Source organism: Ambystoma mexicanum, chromosome 11 (genome assembly GCF_040938575.1).
Source record: "Ambystoma mexicanum isolate Mex_15411 chromosome 11, UKY_AmexF1_1, whole genome shotgun sequence".
Taxonomy (NCBI): domain Eukaryota; kingdom Metazoa; phylum Chordata; class Amphibia; order Caudata; family Ambystomatidae; genus Ambystoma; species Ambystoma mexicanum.
Window position 1 is genome coordinate 473,353,974 of NC_090934.1, and position 24,570 is coordinate 473,378,543.

General features: G+C 46.7%; 1 protein-coding gene across 2 annotated transcripts in view; it reads left to right on the forward strand.

Moving 5' to 3' along the window:
- Positions 1 to 24,570, forward strand: part of ALX4 (ALX homeobox 4) — a 187,500-nt gene that overhangs the window by 113,603 nt on the left and 49,327 nt on the right. For both annotated transcript variants that reach the window (XM_069623314.1, XM_069623315.1), the window contains exon 2: positions 720 to 1,027. In XM_069623314.1, coding sequence (XP_069479415.1) covers positions 720 to 1,027 — 308 coding nt within the window. The remainder of the gene's footprint in view (positions 1 to 719; positions 1,028 to 24,570) is intronic.

Consider the following 24,570-nt stretch of genomic DNA (forward strand, 5'->3'; position numbering starts at 1 on the left):
AGTCAACATAACCCAACATTTCGGGGGAGGGAAGAGGGACTAGAGCCCATCTGCCCAATGGTCGTTACGCCACTGGTGCTCAGTCGTTGAGGAACCAAGATGGTGCTTACCAGTAATGATATGAGGCAGGGTTTTTAGGATATCACTCATCAATATTCATGAGAAAAATGTGTATACCTTTAGAATCATTGTAAGCAAATTCATCTCATGATTTTCAATGAGGGGTATCCTGAAAATCCAACATGGATCCGGCCCTCGAGGCCTGGAGTTGGACAACCCTGATACAAGGCAACTAATTAGATACAGCTTGTATGGCAGAATAACGTGGTTCATCAATAAACAAACTGACAAAACCATGAATGAAATTTGAAGTAGAAAATAAAGCATTAGAAACTCAAGTTCATAGTCCATCCAACTTAGTCGAATGACTATAAAAAACACTGATTTTGATCAAAAGATAAAAAGCGTGTTCCAAGTCATATTAAAACTATAGTATAGAATTTTACAAGAGAAAGGAAACACGAGTGCCGAACCTACAAGATGTCATCTGAAAGAAATAATTGTCTTGGGAATATTAAAATCACTGGTATAAGCACAGAAGTGCAAACAGAACTTATAACAACATCCATGGAGTCAAACTCAAACGTAGCTTGTCTGCCATGATATTAAATGTCACCTAACATTGACACCGTCTCCCACTTCTCTTGTTTCATCCGCAGCTAAAGAGAACTCATTGGAATCAGAGCTGACCCCGAGTAGTGACCTTTCAGGGATGGACAATAGTTACCTCACTGTGAAAGAGTCTGGTGTGAAGGGGTCTCAGGACCGGAGCAGCGGTGACCTACCAAGCCCCATGGAGAAGGGCGATTCAGAAAGTAACAAGGGCAAGAAGAGGAGAAATAGGACCACATTCACCAGTTACCAACTAGAGGAGCTGGAGAAGGTCTTCCAGAAAACACACTATCCTGATGTCTACGCCCGGGAGCAGCTCGCTATGCGCACTGACCTCACGGAAGCACGGGTCCAGGTAGGTCTCCTGCACAGATGTGAATGAACTGGATTATGGTATGGTGAGTCTCGGAAACTGCTATTTAATGTCTGGGTCAGGGCTGAATGTGTTTACGTCAAGGGCACGTCCACCAGAGTCCATTGACCATCAGTCTCTACTTATCAAACTGGCTGCAGATCTTGGTCTTGCATCATCTCGTACCATCAGTGGCTGAAGATACTGGCCTCTCTGTCTCTTCCCATTGCACTGGCTGAAAGGTCCGTCCTCTCTGGGTCTCTCCCCATCACTCTGGCTGCAGGGGCTGGCCCTTCACAGTCTCTCCCCCGCCAGGCATGCTACAGAGCAAGGGATTTCATGGTCACTGTCACACAGGCTGCATTAGCCGGGCCTCTCAAGTTCTCTCACACGTGTGACCAGCTGCTGATTTTGGAATTTCTGTGTCTTGCTGCCTGTCACACAGGGTCAGATCCAGACCTCTCTGCTCCTCGGCTCCTATCAAGCTAGCTGCAGAGCCAGACCTCTTTAGTCTCACCCTCACATTAGCAACAGACTCTAGCCTCTCTTGGTCTCTCAGCATCACACCCACTGTTGATGCTGGAATTGCTGAGTCGCTTCCCATCAGGATGGCTGCAGGCTTTGGGCTTTCCATGCGTCTCCCTCTCATACTGTCACAGAGCCTGGCCTTTCTGTTCCTCTCCCTGGTCACACTGGCTTCTCGTCTCTTGTAGTTTCAGGCTCACTCTCTCAAAGCCTGGCCGCTCTTGCTCTCTCATCAGTCCCACTGACGGTGAAGAATGGACTCTTTGGATCTCTTCTCACCAGATTGGTCTCTCAATTGCCAGACTGCTATCAGCAATTGTGATCCTCCACAAAGTCACAGTGGCATCATGTGGCTGCTCCACTCTTGCCTCAATCACATGGCTAAAAACAGTGGCCTCTCTGGGTATTTCTATATCCATCTAGCTGTAGACTGATAGGCCCACTCTGTTCCTCTCAATCTCTCTAACTCTAGTGTACTGGCTAAAGATCCTAGAATCATTTTCTTTTGCCTAACACACTAGCTGCATAGACTGACCTCTCCTTTATTTTGGCTCACCAGCTGGATGACTCCTGGCCTCTTTATGTATGTCAGTTATACGGTCTGCAGAATGTGGCATGCCCGACTCTTTCCTCTGACACATGGTCTCCGAGCCTGGTCCCTTTGACTTTCTATCTATCATGAAGGATGGAAAGCTTGTCTCACTATCTCCTCCTATCACACTGGCTCTAGAGCCTGACTGCTGCTGGCCTCTCCCCTCTATGACCACCACCAGACTATGACCACCACCAGACTCTGACCTCCCTAGACAAGCCCCTGTTGTGCAGTCTGCATACTCTAGCCTGTCCTACTCTTTCCACTTTCAAATCATCTTTGTACCTCCTCTCTCTAGTTATTTCCCCATCATTGTGAAATTGGCTGGTGATTCTGGTTTCTCTGAGTCTTTCCCTAATCATATTAACTCTGAACTTAGCCTCACTGAGTCTCATCTCTGTCAAACAGGTTGCACAGCAGGGCTAGCATTGGTCTTTCTGCTACGACACAGGCTGTAAACCCTGGCTTCATTACCTTACAATAAACCTGGCTGCACATTGTGCCTGTTCTTGGTCGTTTCTTCTCTAACTAGCTGTAGAAACTGTCCTCTCCGTGTCCCCCTCATTACAAAATGCAGTCATGCTAGGTGATGCTTAAGTAATATATTAGAGCCAATGCAAACAATGGCAGTAATGTGTCAACAATGATCCAAAACGTTGTAGAATCACAAGGTGGTTGTTATATTGGGCTTGAGCATGCCTCAGGCCTTGCGCTGTGCTGCGAGCCCCCCCCCCCCCCCAGCCAACAGAGCACATACAACACACTGTTGCTTGTCTGGGCTCCATGGGCACTCTGATGCACATGTAACGTGCTCCATTTATTATTTGCTCGCGGCAGAGTTATGTCACTCTGCCGCATGTGTCTGTTAAAGACACAGACACCACACGCCTCCTTCATCATAACAGAAAAACACAGTACAAAGGAGTAATACTCAACTCCTCTCAGGGTAACCTGAACTGCCAACCCCCACTCCCCCACCCCAACATGTGTGTAACATTCTGCTTGAACTACCGCAATGGGTGGTCTAGTCCTTTATCTGGCCAGGCTGCTCGACTCAGGAGTTCAGTACATATTCATTGAGGCGGGCAGGCAGACCTACCCAGTCTCTGTTGGGGATATCTTCTGTCCCTTCCTGGCTCGGAACCTCAGAACCTGTATTCCCTGAATCCAGGGGAGCCGGTGTGCACACAGGCCCTCCCCACCATCGTCCAGTACCTCTGCACAGTCTCTCCTCAGGATGGTCTACGGCTGGACACCGTCCCCTAGCTTCTTGAAGAAGCTGGCGTTTCTCGTGACCGATGTTTTTCCATGTGAAGCCGTTATAATGATAATGATGTTTTATTTATATAGCGCCTTTATCCAAATCAATGTACAGAGCACATATTTACATACAATATCACCCAACCGAAATTGGCACTCATCTTCGACCCCTTTACCTCGAAGATGTCCATGGGATTGGGCTCATACGTCAATGACATTTTTCCTTGTAGGTGTCGATTTCTTATAAGCACTTTATCACCCAGGGCCAGCTGATGTTGAGAAAGGCCCCTACTCAAATGTTCTCCTTCTGTCCAATGTCTTCGGTCCCACTCCACCTGGTCAGAATCAATCATGGCTGCTTCCCTGGGCACCGCCTCTGGCAGGTGGCCTCTCAGCATCTTTGAAACATGGCTTCTGCAGGGCGACTCCAGTGGAGCCATGAGGGGTAGCACGAGACTACCGAAGGAATTGATATAAAGCTCTGACCTTGCCCCTTGGGCAATCCTAAAGACTTTATATAGAGTCCTCATAAAACTTTCAGATTCACCATTGGCTCGTGGCCAGACTGGCATGATTTTCTGGTGATGTATCCTGTACTATTCCATCAACTGGGTGAAACTGCCACCCCGGAAAGGTGGCCCATTGTCTGAGCACAAGGTCTGTGGTATTCCACGCGTTGCAAATATTTTCTCTAGGGACACTGCTATATCAAATGCTACAGAGTCTAAAAACTCTACTTCAGGGCATCTCGACCATTGGTCCACCACTACTAGGAAGTGAACACCCCTTTCTGTGGATCTAAAATCTGCGTGCACCGTTTCCCACAGCCATTTGCTACGAGGCATACACTCAATTTGAGGATCTTTTTGCACTGGCAAAGCCACCTGGCACCACACACATGATGCTACAAACTCCTCCACTCGCCTCTCCAGGACAGGGAACTACACTTTTAGACGGAGCCTGGCCTTAGTCTTGGCCATCCCTTGGCGTCCTTGGCGCGCCACCTTGATCACCTGGTGTACTTTGCTGGCTGGCACGACCATTCGGTCTCCATGTAGCAGTAGACCAGACTCCACGAATGTCAGTTCCTGCCGTACTCTCCAGAGATGCTCTAAGGTTGTTCCTGAGTCCTTTTTCCTTGGCCTTCCAGCACCGACTTCCACTCCCCTGTCAGAGTGCGTCTCTGAGGATCTGAAAACATTAGTCTCCCTCGGTTGCCTTTTCCAGTCATTGGATGAGCATGGAGTTTGGGGTGGCAGATTCAACCAGAAGTTGGACATATTCGTCAGCCTCCTCGATACTTGTCTCATCACCTTTATCCTCCCAAGCCGTGGGTGTCGCGACTGATAGTCAGCCTCGTTGTTGGTCCCTGGCCGGTAAACTAGTGACACTCCATACTCCAATAGGGCCAGCATCCATCTTTCAATCTGAACTGGTGGCTTGGACGATGACCCTGCCATGATCAGAAGCAATGGTTTGTGGTTTGTCACTACCGTCACTGGCCTGCCAAGCACGTATAGGCAAAAGTGCTGGCACCCCCACATTACTGCTTGAGCCTCCCGCTCTATTTGGGAGTACCGTTGCTCAGTTTCAGATAGTTTCAGATAGTGCCCAACTGGCGCACGCTATGGGCCGGTCTTCTCATTGGTGATCTTTTTGCACCAGGACAGCTCCTAGTCCGAATGGACTGGCGTCCACCACCACTTCCGATGGAAGAGATGGGTCAAAGAATGCCATGGTGTCATCAGCTGTGAGCGCTCCCTTCACAACATCAAATGCTGCCTGTTCCAGAGGGCCGCATTGCCAGGTGAGGCGTCTCAAGGGATCTGACCTCGTGGCCAGGTTCCTAATGAACTGACCACAGTATGTCACCATGCCAATGAAGCTACAGACCTCTGTCATGTTTTATGAGGGCTTTGCCTCCATGATGTCTTTGACTTTCCTGGGGTCTGGCGACACATTGCCCTCCTTGAACACAAATCCAAAGAATTCAATGTTCGTACGCAGGAACTCTTACTTTTCCATGTGTAGCATCATGCCCAATGCTTGGATGCGTTTAAGAGTCTTCACCAGGCATGACATGTGTTCCATTTCTGACTTGGCGAACACCAGGATATCATCACTGATGTTCAGAACTCCATCTAGGTCTACCAGGGCTCAACATATAAGATTTTGAAACACTTCCGCTGCCGATGACACCCCAAAGCTTAGGTGCTTATATTGATACAGCCCGCAGTGTGTGGTGAACATCATAATGCATCTGGAGTCTGGGTGTAACACGACCTGGTGGTATCCCGTTCTTAGGTCAAGTTTGGAAAAGAACTTCGCACCTTGCAGCCCCGTGATGATGTCGTCTATCGTCGGTTTGAGGTGCCTTTCCCTTTGATAGCCTTGTTGGATAGTCTCTTCTCTACGCAGATCCTGACTGAGTCGGGCTGCTTGGGTTTGCAAGCGACCACTATGGGAGATACCTAGGGTGTCAGGCTGTCCACTTTCTCAATGATGTCCAACCTTACTAGGTTCTCGAGTTCCTTGTCTACCAAGTCCCTTAGATGGAATGGAACCCTTCAGTGTTTAAGGCCACTGGCTAAATTGATTCATCGATGTGCAGTCTTACTGGCTCACCGACCATCCAGCCAATCCCCTCAAACAGCTGCTCAAACCTCTGGAGATCGTTTTTGTACATCCTCAACATAAACTCCAAAGGCAAAGCTGACAATCCCTAAGGCCTCCGTGGCTGCACAGCTCAACAGGGTGTTACGGCTCACATCTGTAATGTAGAAACAGGCTTTGATGGAACTGCCACGATGCTCTTTCACTACCAAGGCTCCCACTAGCGTAATAGGTTGTTCACACCGGAATGTGAAAATTCATGCTCTCCGTTGATGCAAGCATAGGGGCATCGCCATTGCCTCATAGTGCACCCTAGCCATCACATTGACAGAGGCACCAATGTCCACTAATACCGGCACTGGGGAGCCGTCCACTTGCCCTGTGCACTTTGGCTGTCTTCAGACTTTTGACTTTAGGACATTCACACATAAAAAGAAGAAAATGATCTCATCATCCTCCTCCTCTTCAAGTTCATGAGTGATTCTTTCCTCTTCTTGGTCCACGAGGGCCACATTGGACGGTCGCTGTTGTCTGAAGAAACCTGCCCGAATGGGTCCGCTCTGTGCCATCACCAGCAGTGGTGCTCAAACATATGTGCATAATGGTCCATTGTGCCACACCTTCTGCATGCCTTTCCCTGTGCGGGCTACTCAGCGGGGTGTGGAAGGTCATAGCCACATTTCAGGCATGATTCAGGTACTCTGCTGCCTCTATCCCTTGGCAAGCAAGCTGGCTGACGTGTCCCTCTCACACTCTGGCCACGCCCGACAGCACAAACCTCTTCATCCTTACCGGGCCGAAGGGCAGCACCCATCTCATCTTGGATGCCCTCGTCTCTGCCACTTCGTGTGACCGCCCCAGCTCAAGGATTTGCAGCAGGGTCAGGCCTGGCTCCCTCAACACTTGACGCCAGAGTTTTCCAGATATGCATCCCTGGATGAGCTGATTTCGTATCATGGCCTGTTCGTTGTCCCAGTCTACCATGAAATGTCTCCAAAGACTCATCGTCCTTCTGTTTCACAATGCACATGATAAAATGTTCATAGTGTACGTTTGCAAGGGGCATGAAGTGTTCTCACAGTGCCCTTTTTGCTTCGGCGTAGGACCCATCGGCCAGTTGAAGAGATTGGTATATTTGATGGACTGCAGGCCCAGCAGAGTACAGCAGTGTGGCTACCTTGCTCTCCTCATCTGTCTCTTCTGTGGCATTGAAGTATATGTCCATATGGTAGATCCATGCCTTCCACCTCGGGTCCAAACTCGATGGGGATCCTGATACGTCAAATTCTGGCATGGGCGCTAATGCCCCCTGCTGGCGTGGGGCTCGATGCCCTCATGGTGCAACAGGCACTGCTGTCATGGGTACCCCTCCTGCCTGCTGGTCATTCGACACGATGGTGAGCGCACAAGCACCCATTTTCTTGTCAAACGCTGCAACTCACCAGAAGAATTGAGCGTGCCAAACAGGCGTATGAGCACCTCTTCCAGCAACCCACAACGTCTGCTTCTTCACACTAAGGATGTGTGTGTATACGGTGGAACACAGGGACACCACTCTCAATCTTCAGCTGGCAGCTGTCCCCCTTCCTCCTGGATGTTGTGTCCCTCCCATTATCTTCATCAACTGTCCATCTTCTCCTCACCTCTTGCTTCTGTGAGGATCTGGTTTAGTACTTCTTTGATGCTTCCCTGGCGCAGTGGTATTCCAAAAATGTGTGCGTGGGAGGCGCACAAGCACTCCAAATAGGTGCTGCAGCCTTCCTCACCACATTGCACAAAATGACAGCCGATCGTGTCACAGGCGCCGACCCTTTGGCGTGAGGAAAGCTTTAACACCAACGTTTTGCTTTGAACTCACCGCCACTTTGGTCCTGTTGGTCCGCATGACAGGATGCAACCTCCTTGTCGCCAGTGTTGTATCTTGGCCAGAGCATACCTCAGGCCTTGCGCCGCAAGCCCCTCCCCCCAGTTGACAGAGCACACACGACATGCTGTTGCTTGTCTGGGCTCCACGGGCGCTCTGGCGCACACATGACGTGCCCTGTTTATTATTCACACGTGGTGGAGTTACGTCACTCTGCCGTGTGTGTCTGTTAAAGACACAGACACCACAGTGGTGATTAAGCACATCTCTGACTCAAAACTAATAGTGCTCCTAATGACCAACCTGTGCCACAACTAAACAGTCAACTGACATTGTCTGCCTTCACAATGCCATCCCTCTCTTTATACACACTGTCCCAATATTTTTGTCTCTACTGGTGGTACGGAGTGAAAACTAAAATAAAAACAAGGGCATAAAAATTACAAACTCTCCCACAGATCAGGAGAGGTTAAAGTGGGGCTTTATCTCTGGACAATGTCGGCGGGGTGTGGGGGAGGAGGGGTGGATGCTGGACTGACTGAAATTATGAACACTGGTTTCCTAGTGGGAGTCTGGGGGAGGACACTGAAAACTGTTGCAAACCCATTAAAAGGCTGACCAAGTCCCAGCACTCGGCCTCTGTAAAAGAAAAAATTATCAGGATCAGCGGGCACCGAAGTTGGTTGTAGTTCCGCAGCCAATGAGCTTTTTGTCCAACAGAGGAGACATGCGTTTCCCTGGACGCAGATTGGAGAAAGCAGTAATTTCCACATGACAGAAAAGTGTGCGCATGCGCCATAAGCATGGCAAAAGATTAAACTTGTGTCTGCTGATATTCATTATTGTTCAACGTTCATGATCCCCCCCCTTCACCCCATTCATTCATGCATGCATGTGTCTCTTGAGTTTTTATGAATATCCCAGACCCCACCCTGGGTCCAGAATTAGAGCACTTTGTGTCATGGTAGTATAAAGCTGTCCACAGTTGGATACCACCCGTGCAATCCATACAAGTATGCACAGCACATGTTGAGCTAACTGGAACAACATGTGTCAAAGTATAATGCACAGGGACACATGCTGTCAGTTTATGGGCTTCCGGCGCGATCCAGAAACCATGGAGTCTCCAAATCAAAATGTGTCCAAACAATGCAATCTCCACACTTAGGTCCTGAGCAAACCACCCACCCCACCCCACCCCACATTGCTCCCCCAACTCAATCACCACACCCTCTCCAACAGTGAAACTCTATTCTATGCTAGGAGAGTTCGGAAGACATCCGGGGGTTGGGCTTATTGTCTAAAGGGGAACTCCTTGTTTTATGAATATGGAAAGCGGGGTAGTTCAGGCCAAGCTTTTGGCTCACCAATTGGGCCCATCGGGTGTCTTGCCTACATTGCAAGTTTCTTCTATGCCAATGCACACCAATGCTGCAAAACAGGAGGCACGGACTTGTCTCTGTCGGACAAAAATAATAAACAAAAATCACAATGTATCTAGCAAACATCACAAATTCAATTGTCTCTTCTGTTTAATTAACACACCTAACTATATCCTACTTTAAGGTACTCATTTTATCATCCATGGGAGGTTGAAAGGTTCAGTGAAGCATGAAGTCTTTGGCATGCAAGTTACGCATAGATCTCTGCACTAGGCACTCAACCCACTGGGCAATTGTATTAGGTAATGTCAGGGCAAAGACATAATATCCGCCACTGGCTCCTATAGTGTATGTACCCTTTCATCACTCAGAGCACCAGCGGCGAGCGATGGTCTAGTCTGGCCGCACACGACTACTTCCTGGCAGAGAACCCTTCTGTTTCCATCACAAAACCTTTCTTCCAGGCCTGCAAGATGGCTTTGGTTTAATGAAAGGACGCACCCACGGCAAATGCACATTGCGCCAGACGGTACTTCCTAAGGAACGTCTCTATGAGTCTTCCTCCCTCACTCCCTCTTCTGAGCCCTGATAATACTCAGGGAAAATATTGAATAGTTGCGTCCCGGTAATCCGGCGTGAGCAGGAAAATTAAGATGGCTGCCAGAGAGGTGGGGCATCGCTCAACAGCTAGCTGTCTCTCTCCATCTAGGAGACACAGGCCCTGCTCCCGCCCCCGACGTACAGCTCTGGGAGGCGGCTGGAAGGAACAAAAAGCCCTGCACTAAGTCTGCAGGAAATTAAAGATGAAATGAAAACAAGCTCATGATATTCAGTTCTCTCATCTCCTGATTCCACGTTCCCCTGCTCTGAGTGGCCACTGATAAAACAGTGTCTGTTTTCATCACATCAGATGGTTTCTGGCTCCATTCTTCCAGACAGGGAAGTTCTAAAAATGAAGGCTGTCTCCATTGAGGGAGAGGGAGTGAGTTGGAGGGTTGGAGTGGCTTATATGTAATCAGGATTATGTCAACACTCTGGAAGGCCAGCCGGATTGGGGTAAAGTCAGAGGCCATGCTCTTGACAGTCAAGTGCCTGAGGTTCGACTGGCTCTGCCCCAGCCCTGTTGGCCTTCAGGGGTTTGACTATGAGCTTTTTGGTAATGCAGAATCCCTGTAAAGCAGCTTTATATGGTGGCATGGGGGGAAAATACCCTGTGGCAGTAAAGCATAACCTCTCTTCTCTCCCACCCTTTACTCTGAAAAGGTCTCTAGCTGGCTATGCTTTGTGGACACGCTGCGTGGAAATCAGCAGTCCTGTCAATACACAAACAAGCATTGGCAATAGCAACAGTTTGGACTTTTTGAAGGCATGGGAAAGGCACTTGATAGGCACTGCCATAGTCAGTGCTTTAAGTGGGATAAAAAATCGAGGGGGCCTCTACGTGTCGTGATGCAATATTTCGGGGGTAGGACCTAAAAGATTGTCACGCAGCCTCAAATCCCAATTAGCTAATAACGCTTTAAAAGAAGAGTAACCTGTGTAATTAAAGGAGTGACCCAACATAGCCAATCGAGTTTACATATGCGCAATCAAAGGGCAAACATTCTGGTTTAAAAGATGTATTTAAATATGGTTATTTATGTGTAAAAATGTTGACCAAAATAAATATTTTCAATTATGAAATAGAACATCAAAGCAAAAGTGGTCCGTACACCATGCAATCCCACAGTTCTTCTGAAAGAAGTCCATTATTAATACATACTAATTAAAGGAATTTTAATGATAATACTTTAATACAATAGCAAAAACCATTTTGTGGTAAACATCAAACAATGTATTCTTATAATTCCCCTTTACTGTTTGAAAATAACCTAATTTCACATTTATTTAACTGATGTTGTGATTCGAAACATTACTGAAGGTGACATCTACTGGCAAAGGGCAGTATCGCCACTCATTTCTAAAGACAGTTAGTAAGGGAGGTCAATCCAGAGGGCCCTGGCAAAAGGGCACTATTTTGAGACCGCCAGGGCCGAGCCCTGCCTAGCCCTAGTCCACTTAAAGGCCAGGTGGGAATGGTATTAACGTGCCATTGATGGTAGCGCTTGTTTTTAGCAGTACGTCTGAGAAGGGCACGCATAGTGCTTATAAATCGAGTGGCTGAAGGCAGACCTGGGTAAGACCTTTTATTAAACCAGTAGCATGTTTACAGCTCCAATTAAGTCATTAACTCTCACAGATAGCTTTTGAAAAAATACTGGCAGGCACTTTGAGTGCAAATTTTGATGGTAAGGCTGGATTAAAGCAAGATCCAAGAGTTCCCATGAGAAGATGTTTTGGGAGGGGCACACACTGGGTGGGAATAGCCACAGGGAAATGCATGGCCATGGGTCGTCAATGGGTGGGCAAATAACCAAACACCTACAACTTTTGTTTCACTCCTTATATGCCATTTCTCGCTATCTGTACTCTAATGGAATAGTTTTGTCTTTTAAGAACCCAAACTAATAAAACGGTGATCAGGCATCTATTCACAAACCAGCAGCCCCTGCCCAATAGTATTTTCCTCCTCGACCACCGAAATGCACCCAGCATTTCTCTGAGATTCATTTTTGCATGGGAGGGCAGTTGTCGCACACCAAGCCAATTCAATACTTGATTTTTTAAGTGACTTTGGGGGTCATCATGACCCAGGCGTTAACCATGGCGCTGTTAGCACCATGGTTGACGTCGGTATTTTACCGATTGCGCCATGGTGGATGGTGGAATTACCGCCCCATTCCAAGGTTGGCGGGGTGGTTATTCCCCATTCACCATTGGCCCTTCCCCATTCCCATTTTTGCCCCCATAGGGCTCAATCGGAATGGGGAAGGCGGTAATTACGGTACTGCAAATGGCGGTACCGTAATTACCTCAAAAGTCACTTTGCGGGTTCCTTCCTTACCAGCCGTTAAGGTGGGGACCCGCAAAGGGACCTCGTAATTAGGCGGTAAGGGGTTAACGACGCCGCCACCTTTTACGGCGCCGTTAACCCCTTACCGCCTGGGTCGTAATGAGGCCCTTTGTCTTGTAAGGTACTAGGACTCCGATAGCCCCACTGCTGAAACCACCAGACATGTAGACAATTCACCTGCAACGCTTCAATAGGCTGAGTGTGGAGTAAAGCGTGTACAGTATGGTGCGAAAATGCAGTGAAATTTGGAATGCAGGTAAACTCTGGATTATAAAACGAAATGTTTGGATACTCCTATGAATTGTATTGTTAAAATACATCAGAATCTAAATTACAATGTTAATGCAGTTGAGAGTGTTATTAAGCCACTCCACACTGGCCGGCCCTGGAAAGGGACCACATTCCCATAGTAATCGCAAGGGCCTTTACCCGCTGAATCAAAATCTTTCCTATTAGCACCTGGGGCGGGGGGGGGGGATGCAGCCAATCAGGTCCTGGAACCCGCTTTCTCCAACCATGGCAGTCATCTTAGAAAAGTATTTTCATTCATTGAATGGGAAGCGCGCAGCGTCAAGTTCAACTTCTGAAAATGCTTCTTTTTTTTTTAACACCGGGTTACTGCTTTGGTAACCCGAGTTGCTAATAGCGTTAGTAGCGTGTTCCAAGGGCTATTCTGGGGGGTAAACATCCCAGTGTCCTTGTTAACCGCCCTCACTTCGCTCGGGCCGTTAATTCGGACTGCCAGGCAGTTTACTCCCAGTATAGCCCGTGGAACGCATTACTAACACAATATTAGCACTCAACCTGTAGCAGGTGCCAAAAAAGATGACAAGAAAAAAAGCATGTGGGACGCACAAGACAAACGTTAATTTGAGAGTGGGGAGCGTGGCCAATACGGAAGAGCGGTGTGCAGTAGAGGGCCATGCTACTCAAAAGGAGGATGGGTGGCTGAAGATGGAAGCACAGAGCCTTTTCACAATGAGCATAGCGGTAAAGGGGTAGGGTGACCAGATTTTCAAAACAAAAAACCGGGACGGCCAACAACATAAAAGAGGGACTACCCCATCGCAGCCCACCAATTACCGCCCCTCCCCCAACACGCCCCCACAACCACCCCCCAACCATATTTCCAGCACTTCTCCTTTCTATAAACTGTTTAGTAAGTGTTCTGACTTGTACCTGAGAGGTTGGGGGTTCGAGCCAAACCTCCAACTTCAAAATGCTGAAAGTGTTGTGAAAAATAATTACGGTTTTTATTACCGTAGCCCCCCAAACATGCAAACCCAGGACGGGGTTTCAAAAATGAAAAAACTGCCGGGACGGAGGGTGATTTCCCCGCAGTGTCCCGGGAAAACCCGGACGTCTGTTCACCCTATAAAGGGGGTGAGTCAGCGAGAGGCAACTGACACAAAGCAGGAGGTCAGGAGGAATGAAGGGTGGGAGGCAGCAGTTAAGAAGGTAATGGCGCTAGAAGTGGGAGGTGCATACTGCCAATCAGATAGCTTGGAACATAGGCAGCAAACAGACAGATAGTGCTAGCATTGCAAGCCACCGGATTGGTGGAAATGCCTTAGCCCGTCTGAGTGCTCGAATGGCAGCCATTGCTCACTAGTAATGGCCCGCATTCTGAGTCCTCGATTAGCTCTGCACACCCACAGATTCGCTGGCTGGTCCAGGTACCCCATCACCTGACCCATTCATTTTTGTTGTCACTGCCATCCATGCCGTCTACCCCGCCACCCTCATGCTGGTGGTGGCATTTCTAGGGTGTGTAGCTCTCTTTGCCATTTCCAAGTTGACCATCTTGATTTCCCTTTGCTTTTATTTGTGAAACTGCCAACGATGTCTGCGTACACAGCTTCTCATGTAAAAAAACTTTAAAAAACACAGCTCTGTTCGCTCCCACAGACCTTAAGCCAGGGTGAAAATAGTTATAGTCCCTGGCCATGGCAGGTTTTCCCTAGGATCCCTATTAAAGGCCTTTGCTTTGCTCAAGCTTTTAACAGTCTGTGAGCCATTTATTTATTTTATGTATTACATTTATGTAGTGGCCAAACCCGCAGGTATCACAGCACTTGTACAAAGAGGTGCAGAGGAGAATAACCATCACATATGATCAATAACTTAAGTCCATAAACAAGACAAAGATAGATGTCAGCTTAGTCATATGTGTTTAACAGCCAGGTCTTCAAGAGTTTTCGGAAGGTATTATAGGAAGGTTCCTTTCCGATGAAGCTGGGGAGAGAGTTCCAAAGAACTGGAGCTGTGTAGCCAAAGCTGGAGCCTCCTGCTAGTTTGCGAATTAACCTCGGTGTGAGGAGGGTGAAGCTGGCTGATGAGCGAAGAGGCCGCGCTGGGATGGATCTTGGGGCCAATCTGGTGGGCAAGGTAGAATGGCGCATCATTATGGAGGCAGCAGTGAGAGATACAGAGCGTTTTGAACTCAATTCGGGCTTTGATTGGGAGCCAGTGTGCTTCCTGCCTAGCAGTGGTGATGTTTTCCGATGGTTTGAGCCTTGTGGCGGCTTTTATGGCCTTGTTTTGAAGTAACTGGAGTTTAGAAAGTGTTTTAGCTGAAGCACCTGTGAATAGTGCATTGCAATAGTCGAGTTTGCCGACTGAGTGCGCGGGCTAGTGTTAGGCAGTTCTGTGGGGAAAGGAATTTGCTCACCCGGGAGGCGCAAATGAGCTGCTTTCTCGTCTTGGGGGATAACATAGGCAGCAAAGAATAAACCTTAGAAAAAGTTTTGCACCGAACCTGAATCACATATTAAAATGCAGCATCTGTGCTGTCCGTTTCATGCCAGTTTTATTGGCAATTTCACACCTCGCTGCACAGCTGCCTCACATGCACCCTGTCAGGCTCACTTCTCGTTTCAATGAGATCGCCCATTGACTGCAAATTCAATATCACAAGCGGCGGGCCGCCTGCTTCAATGGAAGCGTGGGCTTTTGAACACGCATCTGTCCGACTGCTTGTGTGTGTGGATGTGCTCATGTTGGAAATGAAGTGTTCTTTGGCACACTGACAAGTCATCTGGCCAACACATACAGGATCATCTCCAGGGCCCTGTGCACAAAATGCACAAATGCTTCTTCCACGCTCAACTACTGAGCGGGAGATGGTAGGAAGCTTTGTAAATGACTGCCCTGACCTTTAATGGCACAAGATCTCTCTCCTCCAGTTCACTTCTGTGCATCGGTCTCAAGGTGGTAATGATGAACATTCATCTAACAGGATTATTCACATTGCCTTTTTGTAAACCCTGCACATAGGCTTGCAATGAAGATGAGGTCCTCTACTTTAAAATAACAAGGCCTAATAATCTGTTCTATGGGTATGGTTCCCACTCAGAAAGGTCCACAACACTTTCTAGCTCGCTTTACCTTACGAGAGGATAAATATTAATTTACATATCAGTATGGGCAGTGAAGTGTGGTGTGAGAAACCTGACGGTATTCTCCCACCCACTCCCTCAGGATCCTCCATTCAGGTGACCAGGGAAGGGCCATTGCTTTTGGATTCCAACCCTGGGGGTGGACAAGCGAGGGAGGATCACCTGAGTGGAGGGTCACAAGGGATTGGGAGGAGGATACCCAAGGGCGAGACATGGGATATCCCCAGTCCCCAAAACACCCCCAAACGTTTCTCTCTAAGCCTTTATGGGGTATCTCCAGTCTCACCCAGTCTCCCTCTTCCCCCTTTCCAGCAAATACTGAGACGAGGAAGAGGCAACTAAAACCAATAAAGATTACCCATAGGAATAACAGGGGGAAAGTAAGGGAAACCTACCATAGAAAGAAAAAGTTATCCCACTAATAGAGTCAGGCAAGGTCGGGCATTCAATAGTAACCATTCACACCTAACTCCATTTGACTGGTCTTTTCATTATAAAAGGTGTGGTCTGACACAAATGTATGAGCAAGTAGGAGAGCAAGCAGAAGAGAGAGTTGGAAGGAGAGCCGGGACACCAAAGTTGACCAAAGGCCAGTGAACGGGATGCTGAGACGCTGAGGAACTGCAGTGCGAAAGAGCAGTAGTGTGGCGAGGAAACCATGTCTCCAGGGAGCAAAGAAGGGTCCATCTATGGGAGCCGAGAGGCCCTGCAGAACCTGTGAATGTGAATGCTCATTCCCATGGGCTGATGAGACTGCCCAGGAGTGTCCGAGGGGCAGGTGGCGAGACCCTGACCTCGGAACAAAGAGCCGGTGTGGAGCAGCGGCGCAGAAGTCAGTCGGTGAGTCTGAAAGCATTTCAGAGCCAGATTGTGAAGGGCGCGATACAAGGTAATGCCAGAAACACGTAAGAAAGAGGACCGTGTTTGCATGGGGCATTCGTTTGAAGCTGACAGGAAGTCTTCAACAAAGATACAAGTAACAGTTTAACAGTGTAAGCACGAGACACGCATGTGTGTGTTGGTCAATGAAACGATATGAACAAAAGAGGGCCAGAAGGCTCTGGAAAGGTACATGAGGCACAACACGGAAAGGATTGTATAAAAAGGGTGCGAGTGACCCGAAAAGTGAGAAACACATGCAAGAGTGCATGAAAGAATGAAAGAAGCATGCAAGAGGCACTATCAAGATAAAGAACAAAGTACAGTACAAGTGTGTACGGAAAAGAGGAAGGAATACAGGAAAATGGTGCAGGAAGCACCTGAAGATAAAAAGTGCAAAAGGAAATGAAAGTATAGAATCAAGAGAGGGGCAAAGGGTCAGAGTGGTCATGCCGAGGAAAAACAAAGAGCCTGGAATTGTAGAAAGCTGACTCCACCCCATAAGAGAATGATGTTTTGAAAGCTGGAAGAGGCCTGATCTTGGGGAATGGAACCATGAGAGGCCTATTGAGAAAAGTAGACTGTGTTTTGCACTGAAAGCTGAATGTGAACAAGTTGAAGCTTGGCGAAGGGAACCCCAAGAAACTCAAGGACATTGAAGGTGTTTGAATTCACTGTAAGGGCCCTGTAGAGAAGGTCAGATGAACAACCCTGGTGGCTGAGTGAACCACTCTTCATGACATTGAACAGATTGCACCTGATGAGAACACCACCTGAAACCAAGTTTGGTTTTGCCATTTTTGTTGAACCACTATTTTTCCTTTTCAAAAGACTCCCTATCACATTTTTGTACAGCGTGAGGGCAAGCATAGGTATAGACACAGATAGACTTTTATTTTGGAATATTAGATGACGGCAGCCAATAGAAACATCAATTAAGGGAACCATCCTTTTAGAGTTAGGGCCAGTCAGACATTCCACCATCCCAGGAACCTTAGTAAATAAAGGTTTCAAAATTAATACTTTTGAGTCTGTGTCTCTGTTGATACCATGCCTGTCTCTCAGCGGGCAGAGGTGTTTTGGTGTTGTGAGGAGAGGACGTCTTTTTCCATTCCTATTGGATTGTATTTGTGCTTGGATCGCTACCCTTTTAACTGCAGAGGAAGTCCTATTTAACCACCAGCCAGCACGAAGCGGTCAGAAGTGTTTTGGTGTTTGGAGACTTGGAGTGGGAGCCCTATTCCACGTCACACCGATCTCTGCACTAATGAACTTCAGGTGACATTGTGTGAAAGGACAGTGGCTTAGAAGGGCTCTGGTGGAAAACAAAGTGGAAGGAACTCTGTTACCTCCATTCCTACTTCACGGCATGCACGGGTACGATGTATGTGGTTAAATTGCCACTGTAGCCACAGAAACAAATGGAAGGAGAACCTTGCTCTGCTCTCAACAATTTTGTGGGCAAAACTTTCAAAATGGTGCATGCAACAGGGTCTCTTAATGCTCAAACATTTTTATGAAAACATTACGGTATGTGTGAGATTACATTTGGAAGGAGACTTTCCAGTAGGATAAATGTCCACAAAGGTGTGAGACAGGGTTGTGTGTGAGCTCCGACTCACTTTTCATTTATATATGTCTGATTTCTGGGAATGTTGTTAGGAGTGCCGGGGCTACCCTCCTAGACTGGCAGAGTTACGAGTTAGCTGTATTGACTACGCAGATGATTTGATTTTGTTGGATTTTACACCAGCTGGACTTCAGCGTACACTGGAAAGAGTCTCACCATATTTATCTCGAAATGGGCTGACACTAAATCTGCTCAAATCTAAAATCGTAATGCTTACCAATAAAAGGAGGAGTAAAAGTTACTCTTGGTCTATTTTTAATACCAGAGTAAATCAAGTGAAATCCTTTTGTTTTTTAGGGTTTTCTGTTTGCAAACATTAAAACACAAGAGCATCAAAACCTTTGAATGCATGAAAAAGTAAGCGTTTGCACATCTATGATGAAGAAAGTTAGGAGGACATTTTGTGAATACTCGCTTAGTCCACTGATAGAATTTTATAAAGTGAAGGTTTCACTGCTTGTTCTTTATTGTATTGAGCTTAGAACATTTAAAGATAGGAGGTTATTAGATAAATTAGAAGACTTAATCTTGAGAGAAGTGCTGGGTTTGCCTAAGTTTGTTTCCATAGCGTGTTCAGATTGGAATTAGTTCTTCAATTATGGTGGTCCCAGTATCAATATAGATATGTTGTTCTCTATTGTCAAATCTATGAAGATGGAGAGAAGGGTAGCCTATATTATATGAAACAAGCAATGTTATCTAATTCCAATATTTATTTAATGGATTTCCAAAAAAGTATCAATTCTATGAATTTAATAGATCTTGATCAGTTCGAGTCTCCTGACATTTTAAAAAGCACAATTCGGAAATGGGGCCAAATATAGGACATCAAGGATTTGCAAAGGTTGAAAAAATATAAAAGTCACACCTACCTATATTGACCGCAAAAAGTTAGAAGAGCATGTTTGATAACATTCGTCCTCCAGCTTTCGGCAGTGGAACATGAAATTTAGGCTAAATTGGCTCCCCACTTTGGAAATTCTGGTCCACAACTGGGTATTTCTCAAGAATTACGAAACTGCAGATTATCTGAGTCCCAAACTTCAGAAACATTATAGCATTTGATTATGGATTGCAGTGTTTTTATGAACGAGAGGATAACGTTTGTTAAACCGCTTATTCATTCAACTGCAGCTATGGTTAGTGATTCACTGTGGAATAGATTGAAGGCAGGGACCCAGATTTCTCTTCTTTTAGGTTTGGTAATATTTTTAATAGAAATAATTGATAAACTATCTAAAGTAATTAAACAAGGTGAAGTTTTACTGGGTAAGATTACTTAGAACTGAATGTTATTGTCTCCTAAAACAAGAATTATTTCTTGCATGGTTTATGTAATGTGTTTTTATAATCATGGAGGTTGGTTGGTTTGTTGTAAGGTGACATTTTATTGAGTATGACTGTACAGAACTGTTTTATTGTCTATCAATATGCTTTAATGCTAATATTTGAATTCGTAATTACGGATGCATTGAGTACAGATGTTTGCTTGTCGCTTTATCTATGATTGATTGTATAATTTATTGATCACATGTTTTTCTTTTGAAATTGTAAAATATTTCTTCTTTTTGCGTTATGTTGTGTAAGGTAACATGTATACCAAAAATGCAATAGTAAACAATAATATATCAGTCTGGTGATACGGACAAGGGCAGTCCAGCACCGAAAAACTGGACAATTCTCCTCTGAAGGAGAGTACCATAAGCAACCCCAGGCCCATGGCTGTGCCTTGTTGGGCCTCATCAGGGAGGTGTGGCTGCGGAGTTGTCTTTCTCTAGGCAGAGAGAGCAAGGAGTCCACGTCTGGTTCCCCTAAATGATTTAGGGTGAAAACACAAGTGTGTTAAAATGTACAAACGTGCAGAGGTCCCACTACTGAGAAGGAACACAGCCAAATCACCTGATCCGTGGAATGCTTCCCGCTCCCCTTTATACCACCACACCACTGAGACTCTTAGATGAGTCATCACTTGAACCACGAGCACTGAGGGAGCAGAGATTTGGTCACCTATGTGCACTGGCCATCTCCTGCCGTTACCAGCCAGGAACTGATGTGCAAGCCTTCAGTAGCACTATAGCTCATGGCCAGTACACATTCAGGGGTGAATTGGAAGCTCTGATCCTGAGCCAGGAACTGATAATGAGGGAAGCATTCGAATAACAGAGGTTGAGTGCAAATGCGATTATTCACTTGGTTCGATGTGGTTTCCTCCCTGCAATATATAAAGGGAACTGGTTGACCATTGCAAATTCACTGCTTTAGAAATCGTTCTTTTCTCTTTTCTAATGGCCCTACCCCCCTTCCCCTGGTCCTGCCAGCCTTCTTCCCCCTGTTGGCTCGCCCCTGCATTCCCCCTACCCCACCAGTACATATATAGTATACTGCCACGATGAAACTGTGCACTTTAAATATTGTGTTGCTAAAACCGTTAGTAACAAACGCACGTGGTGAATGCAGTCTGCAACTCTTTTTCCTCAAGGCTGGTAGCATTTGCAAATTGTCTTCAAATTATTTTCCGCCCAATGCTGTCATCGCTAGGTGCAAGGTGTGCGAACACACACGCACTCATCACTCTAAGGGAGGGCAGAAAGCAAGAGAGCCTTTTGAATACTTTTTAGAAGACGACAGTGACTTACTTATACGTGTGCCCACTATTCTGTAGGATTTTAAGATACTTGTTGGCTTTGCACGCATTGGAGGGTGTCACATATATATTTTATAGGGTGGCGAACGCCGTCCTACAGTTAAGGTCAAAAAAATGCACCATTGCTTTTTGAGAACATTCTATTGCTAATAACTTGACTCGGATGCATTTGGCTGCAATTGGAAAAATAAATGATGTGCATGCCCCCGCACCTCCCCCACAAATTGGAATATTTTGTTCAAAATGTTTTTCAGCATGGATAAAAAGCTGATTTTGGACAGGGCCCTTAGGCGAATGGTGTATGTCCTCAGTTCCAATGGACATGTGATGTCACTTCCTGTGATTTCATCACAGGGGATGAGGGCCAACAGACATACAATACCACTTAAGTTATCCCTTTGATATTGGTGAAATGGCATCGGTGTTCCTCTGGCGGTTTATTTGAAGTTTTTGGTGAAACAAACAGTGTCTGCCACCAAAGAAATCCCGTCTCTCACTTGGCAGACATCTGTAACCTTTTGCACAGTCTCTGCAGAGAGGTAAGGCCTTGGCAGATCATGAATTCTCAACTCCACTCTTGCGACCTGGGCAGGTTTGATGGACAGTGGCTGGCAGTGCATACATATCTCAATGCTGTGGATTCTCCTATGCTTCTAGTACACATTATTTCGAGTTGTTGGCCTCATCTGCAGTCAATAACGTGTTCATTCACCATTTCTGGGTCATCGGCCATGAGGTGAATGGTGATCATAAAGGGCAACAGCCAATGAATGCAAGTTCTTGATGGCATTTGGGATCAGTAGCACGTTTACCATTTGGAGCATGCATTCTCATAAATGGTTACAAATCTGAAATGTACTCCTTGGCAGAGTCGCGCCAAACGGTTTACCTCGGCGAGCTATCACCACTTGATGTGAGCAGCAGACACAGTAAAGAAGGGGAAGAAGGGAGGGAGCGCTTTTTGTGACTTTTAATAGAAGACGACAGACCCTTATATTCGAAGCACTTCATAAGATCCAGGCTCTCTCCCTTTTAGAAGTCAAAATGTAGCTCTTTAGTAGAGCGCATTGCGAGTTTCCCGGAAGCGTGCACATTATACGAGAGGGCTATTTCCTATCGGTATATAGGACAGGGGTCTGTAACATGCAGCATGCCAGAAGTATTGTGCCACAACAGTGGTATTCAAGCTTTTTTATGCTAACGTGATATTTATGAGTCTACATCTAAGGCTACATCCCCCAACCTCCTTGATTTATAGTAGGCTGTTTCAGAGGCTACAGCAACCTACCACCACCAAATGTGAGGTCCCAACATGCCACCGTAATGATGTACAGGAGAGACCATTTGAGCCTACCACATGCAACTTTTAGGACATTTGTGGTTGTCCAACTGAGCGTACAATACCCAATCCTCCCGAATGAGCTCACAAGACCCCTTTTAAAGTAACAATACTCAGACGTTGCGATGTACATACTTCATCTGAGGCTCCAATACACAATTCTCATCATGCTCACAAGGCTCAGTTTGAGGCTACAACACCGAGCCCCACATTGGGTACGAAAGACGTTTAAAGCTACCATACCCAACCCTCATTAAGTACACAGGACTGCAGCACCAATCCCTAAGGTGACAACAACAAAGCCTTCAGACGAACATAAGACTCTATCCAAGTTAACAAAATAACAAATCTCTTGATACACACAAGACTACAGGTGATAACACCTACCCGAGCAATGATTATGAAACTCCACCCTGCTTACAACACCTAACCCTACCCTTCAGAGTCTGCAGCAGAGCAAGGAGCCACAGTCTGCTTTCTATTGCAATTGGAGGAGGAGGGGTGAAAAACACACCTTGGCACAGAGCGCCGCAGAGTCCTGTATAGTCCGCAGTTTGCGGCGGAGAGTGGCAGAGTGGTGTGCGACTAAGCGGGCGCCCGACAAATCCTTGTGAGTATGTTTATTGAGCTGTAGTTAGGTAGAGCCTTAACGTACTGTGTCTTTTTGACTTTCACCCTGCCACTGCCATTACTGTTCTTATGGCCACTACGACCTAGGCACCCGCTCGGTCACTCTGTCATTACCAAGCATACCCATATCAGTGACTTTGCCTAGCTTACTCCCTCCAGCATCTCCCCACGTGCAGGGAAATCAACTTCAATGTCCCAATACTTCCCGCGCAGAGGTCGAGCTAGGCACTCTCCCGATTGAGCCTGAGCTCCTGCACGCTTTGGAATTTGCACTAAAGGAATCCTCATCTGCTTCAGCTATAAGTGGGTACACAGTGAACTCCCCCCTCGCTAGTACTTCAAAAACCCCATCGTGGCGAGGATTGGAAGGGTGGATGGAACTCTTCTCCCACCCGCACAGCTGAGGAACCTGCTACTGGATGCAGTCTCATCTTTCTCTTCTGCCGCCCTGAAGCAAGTTCGCTCCCACCCTACCCCTCAAGCCTCAACACCAATGCCTGCTAAAGCTATTGCGGGAACCCAGCAAGTGAGCCCCCTCAATGGTCCCATTTTAGGCCGTAGGGGATAGTGTTTTTCACTTTGGGAGATCGCACTGCCAATCCTTGTCATTTCAAAACGAAATGAACAGGGAGCTTCCGTTCTCAGCAGGTTATCCTATAAAATCTGGCATAATCTCTGATGCACCCTTAACTGAGAATGACCCTTTCTTAGTTCTCCTCACAAAAAACAAGGACATTCTTAAGTTTCCAGACTTGGAACTTGGCTCTTTCGTCAATGAGGAGGGAGCATGGTTCCCTATTTCCCCGTCCAGAATTACCAGAAATGGAAACCATACGCCTCACAATAGGAACATCTCCCCTCAGCATTTTTGGAATTTGGACAGGATTAAACAGGATCCCCGAATCAAAGTCCTCCCTCTCTGCTGCCACTTGCAGTTGAGACATCCCAGGGGACTACGAAGGCCCCTTCAATAGTTGTCACAATTCTTCAACAAGCGTCCACCGCCCTCCCATCACAAGGGATCACCTGCGCCGTTATGGAAGGTACTGGGGCCTTTCCAATTAAAAAAATCAACGGCTTTGTGTAATGTGTGTGTGGGTGCACAGCTGGACTTAAAAGCGTTATATGACCAGCAGGAGTTGGTCTCGATTGCTATTCGAGCGAATACTCACCTGCTCTCATTCCTAACAGACAAAGCGTCCTTTGTGGAATGCTTCTTAAAAGCCCCCGAGTGGTCTATGCTGTTTGACTTTGTGACTAGACCTGCCACCACTGAGAAGATGGGGACGCAAGGTCTTGGGACTGTTTTACTATTTGTATTTTATTTATTTGTATAGCGCACCAGGCCCAGGGGCAACCGGGCGCATCACTTAGTCACAACATAAGAAAAACAGACAGAACCATAATTACAAAGTTTACAAGTATAATACAGAATTTACAGGTATAATAATAGCAATGAGAGGACAAGCAGATTATATATACATGTACAAATTAAGCAGAGAACCCAGAGCTAAATGTCCTGGGCGGCCAGCCAGGTTTTTGTAAGGTGTTTGAATCTCGGGAATGAGGGTTCTGCTCTAAGCTCATTAGGAAGCATGTTCCAGAGTTTAGCTGCCAAGATAGGGAAGCTAATTCCACGTGATCTTTGGAGATTGAAACGTGGAACCTCAAGGCAGTTTAAATTAGCCATTCTGCGGGGACCAATGGAGTTGTGGAGGGCAAATCGGTTGGCCAGGGAGCTTGGTTATGAAGGCATTTGTGGGTAAGAGCCAGGGTTTTCAGGGAGATACGGCGTGGGACTGAGAGCCAGCAAATATTGCGTCTGTTGTCGGATATG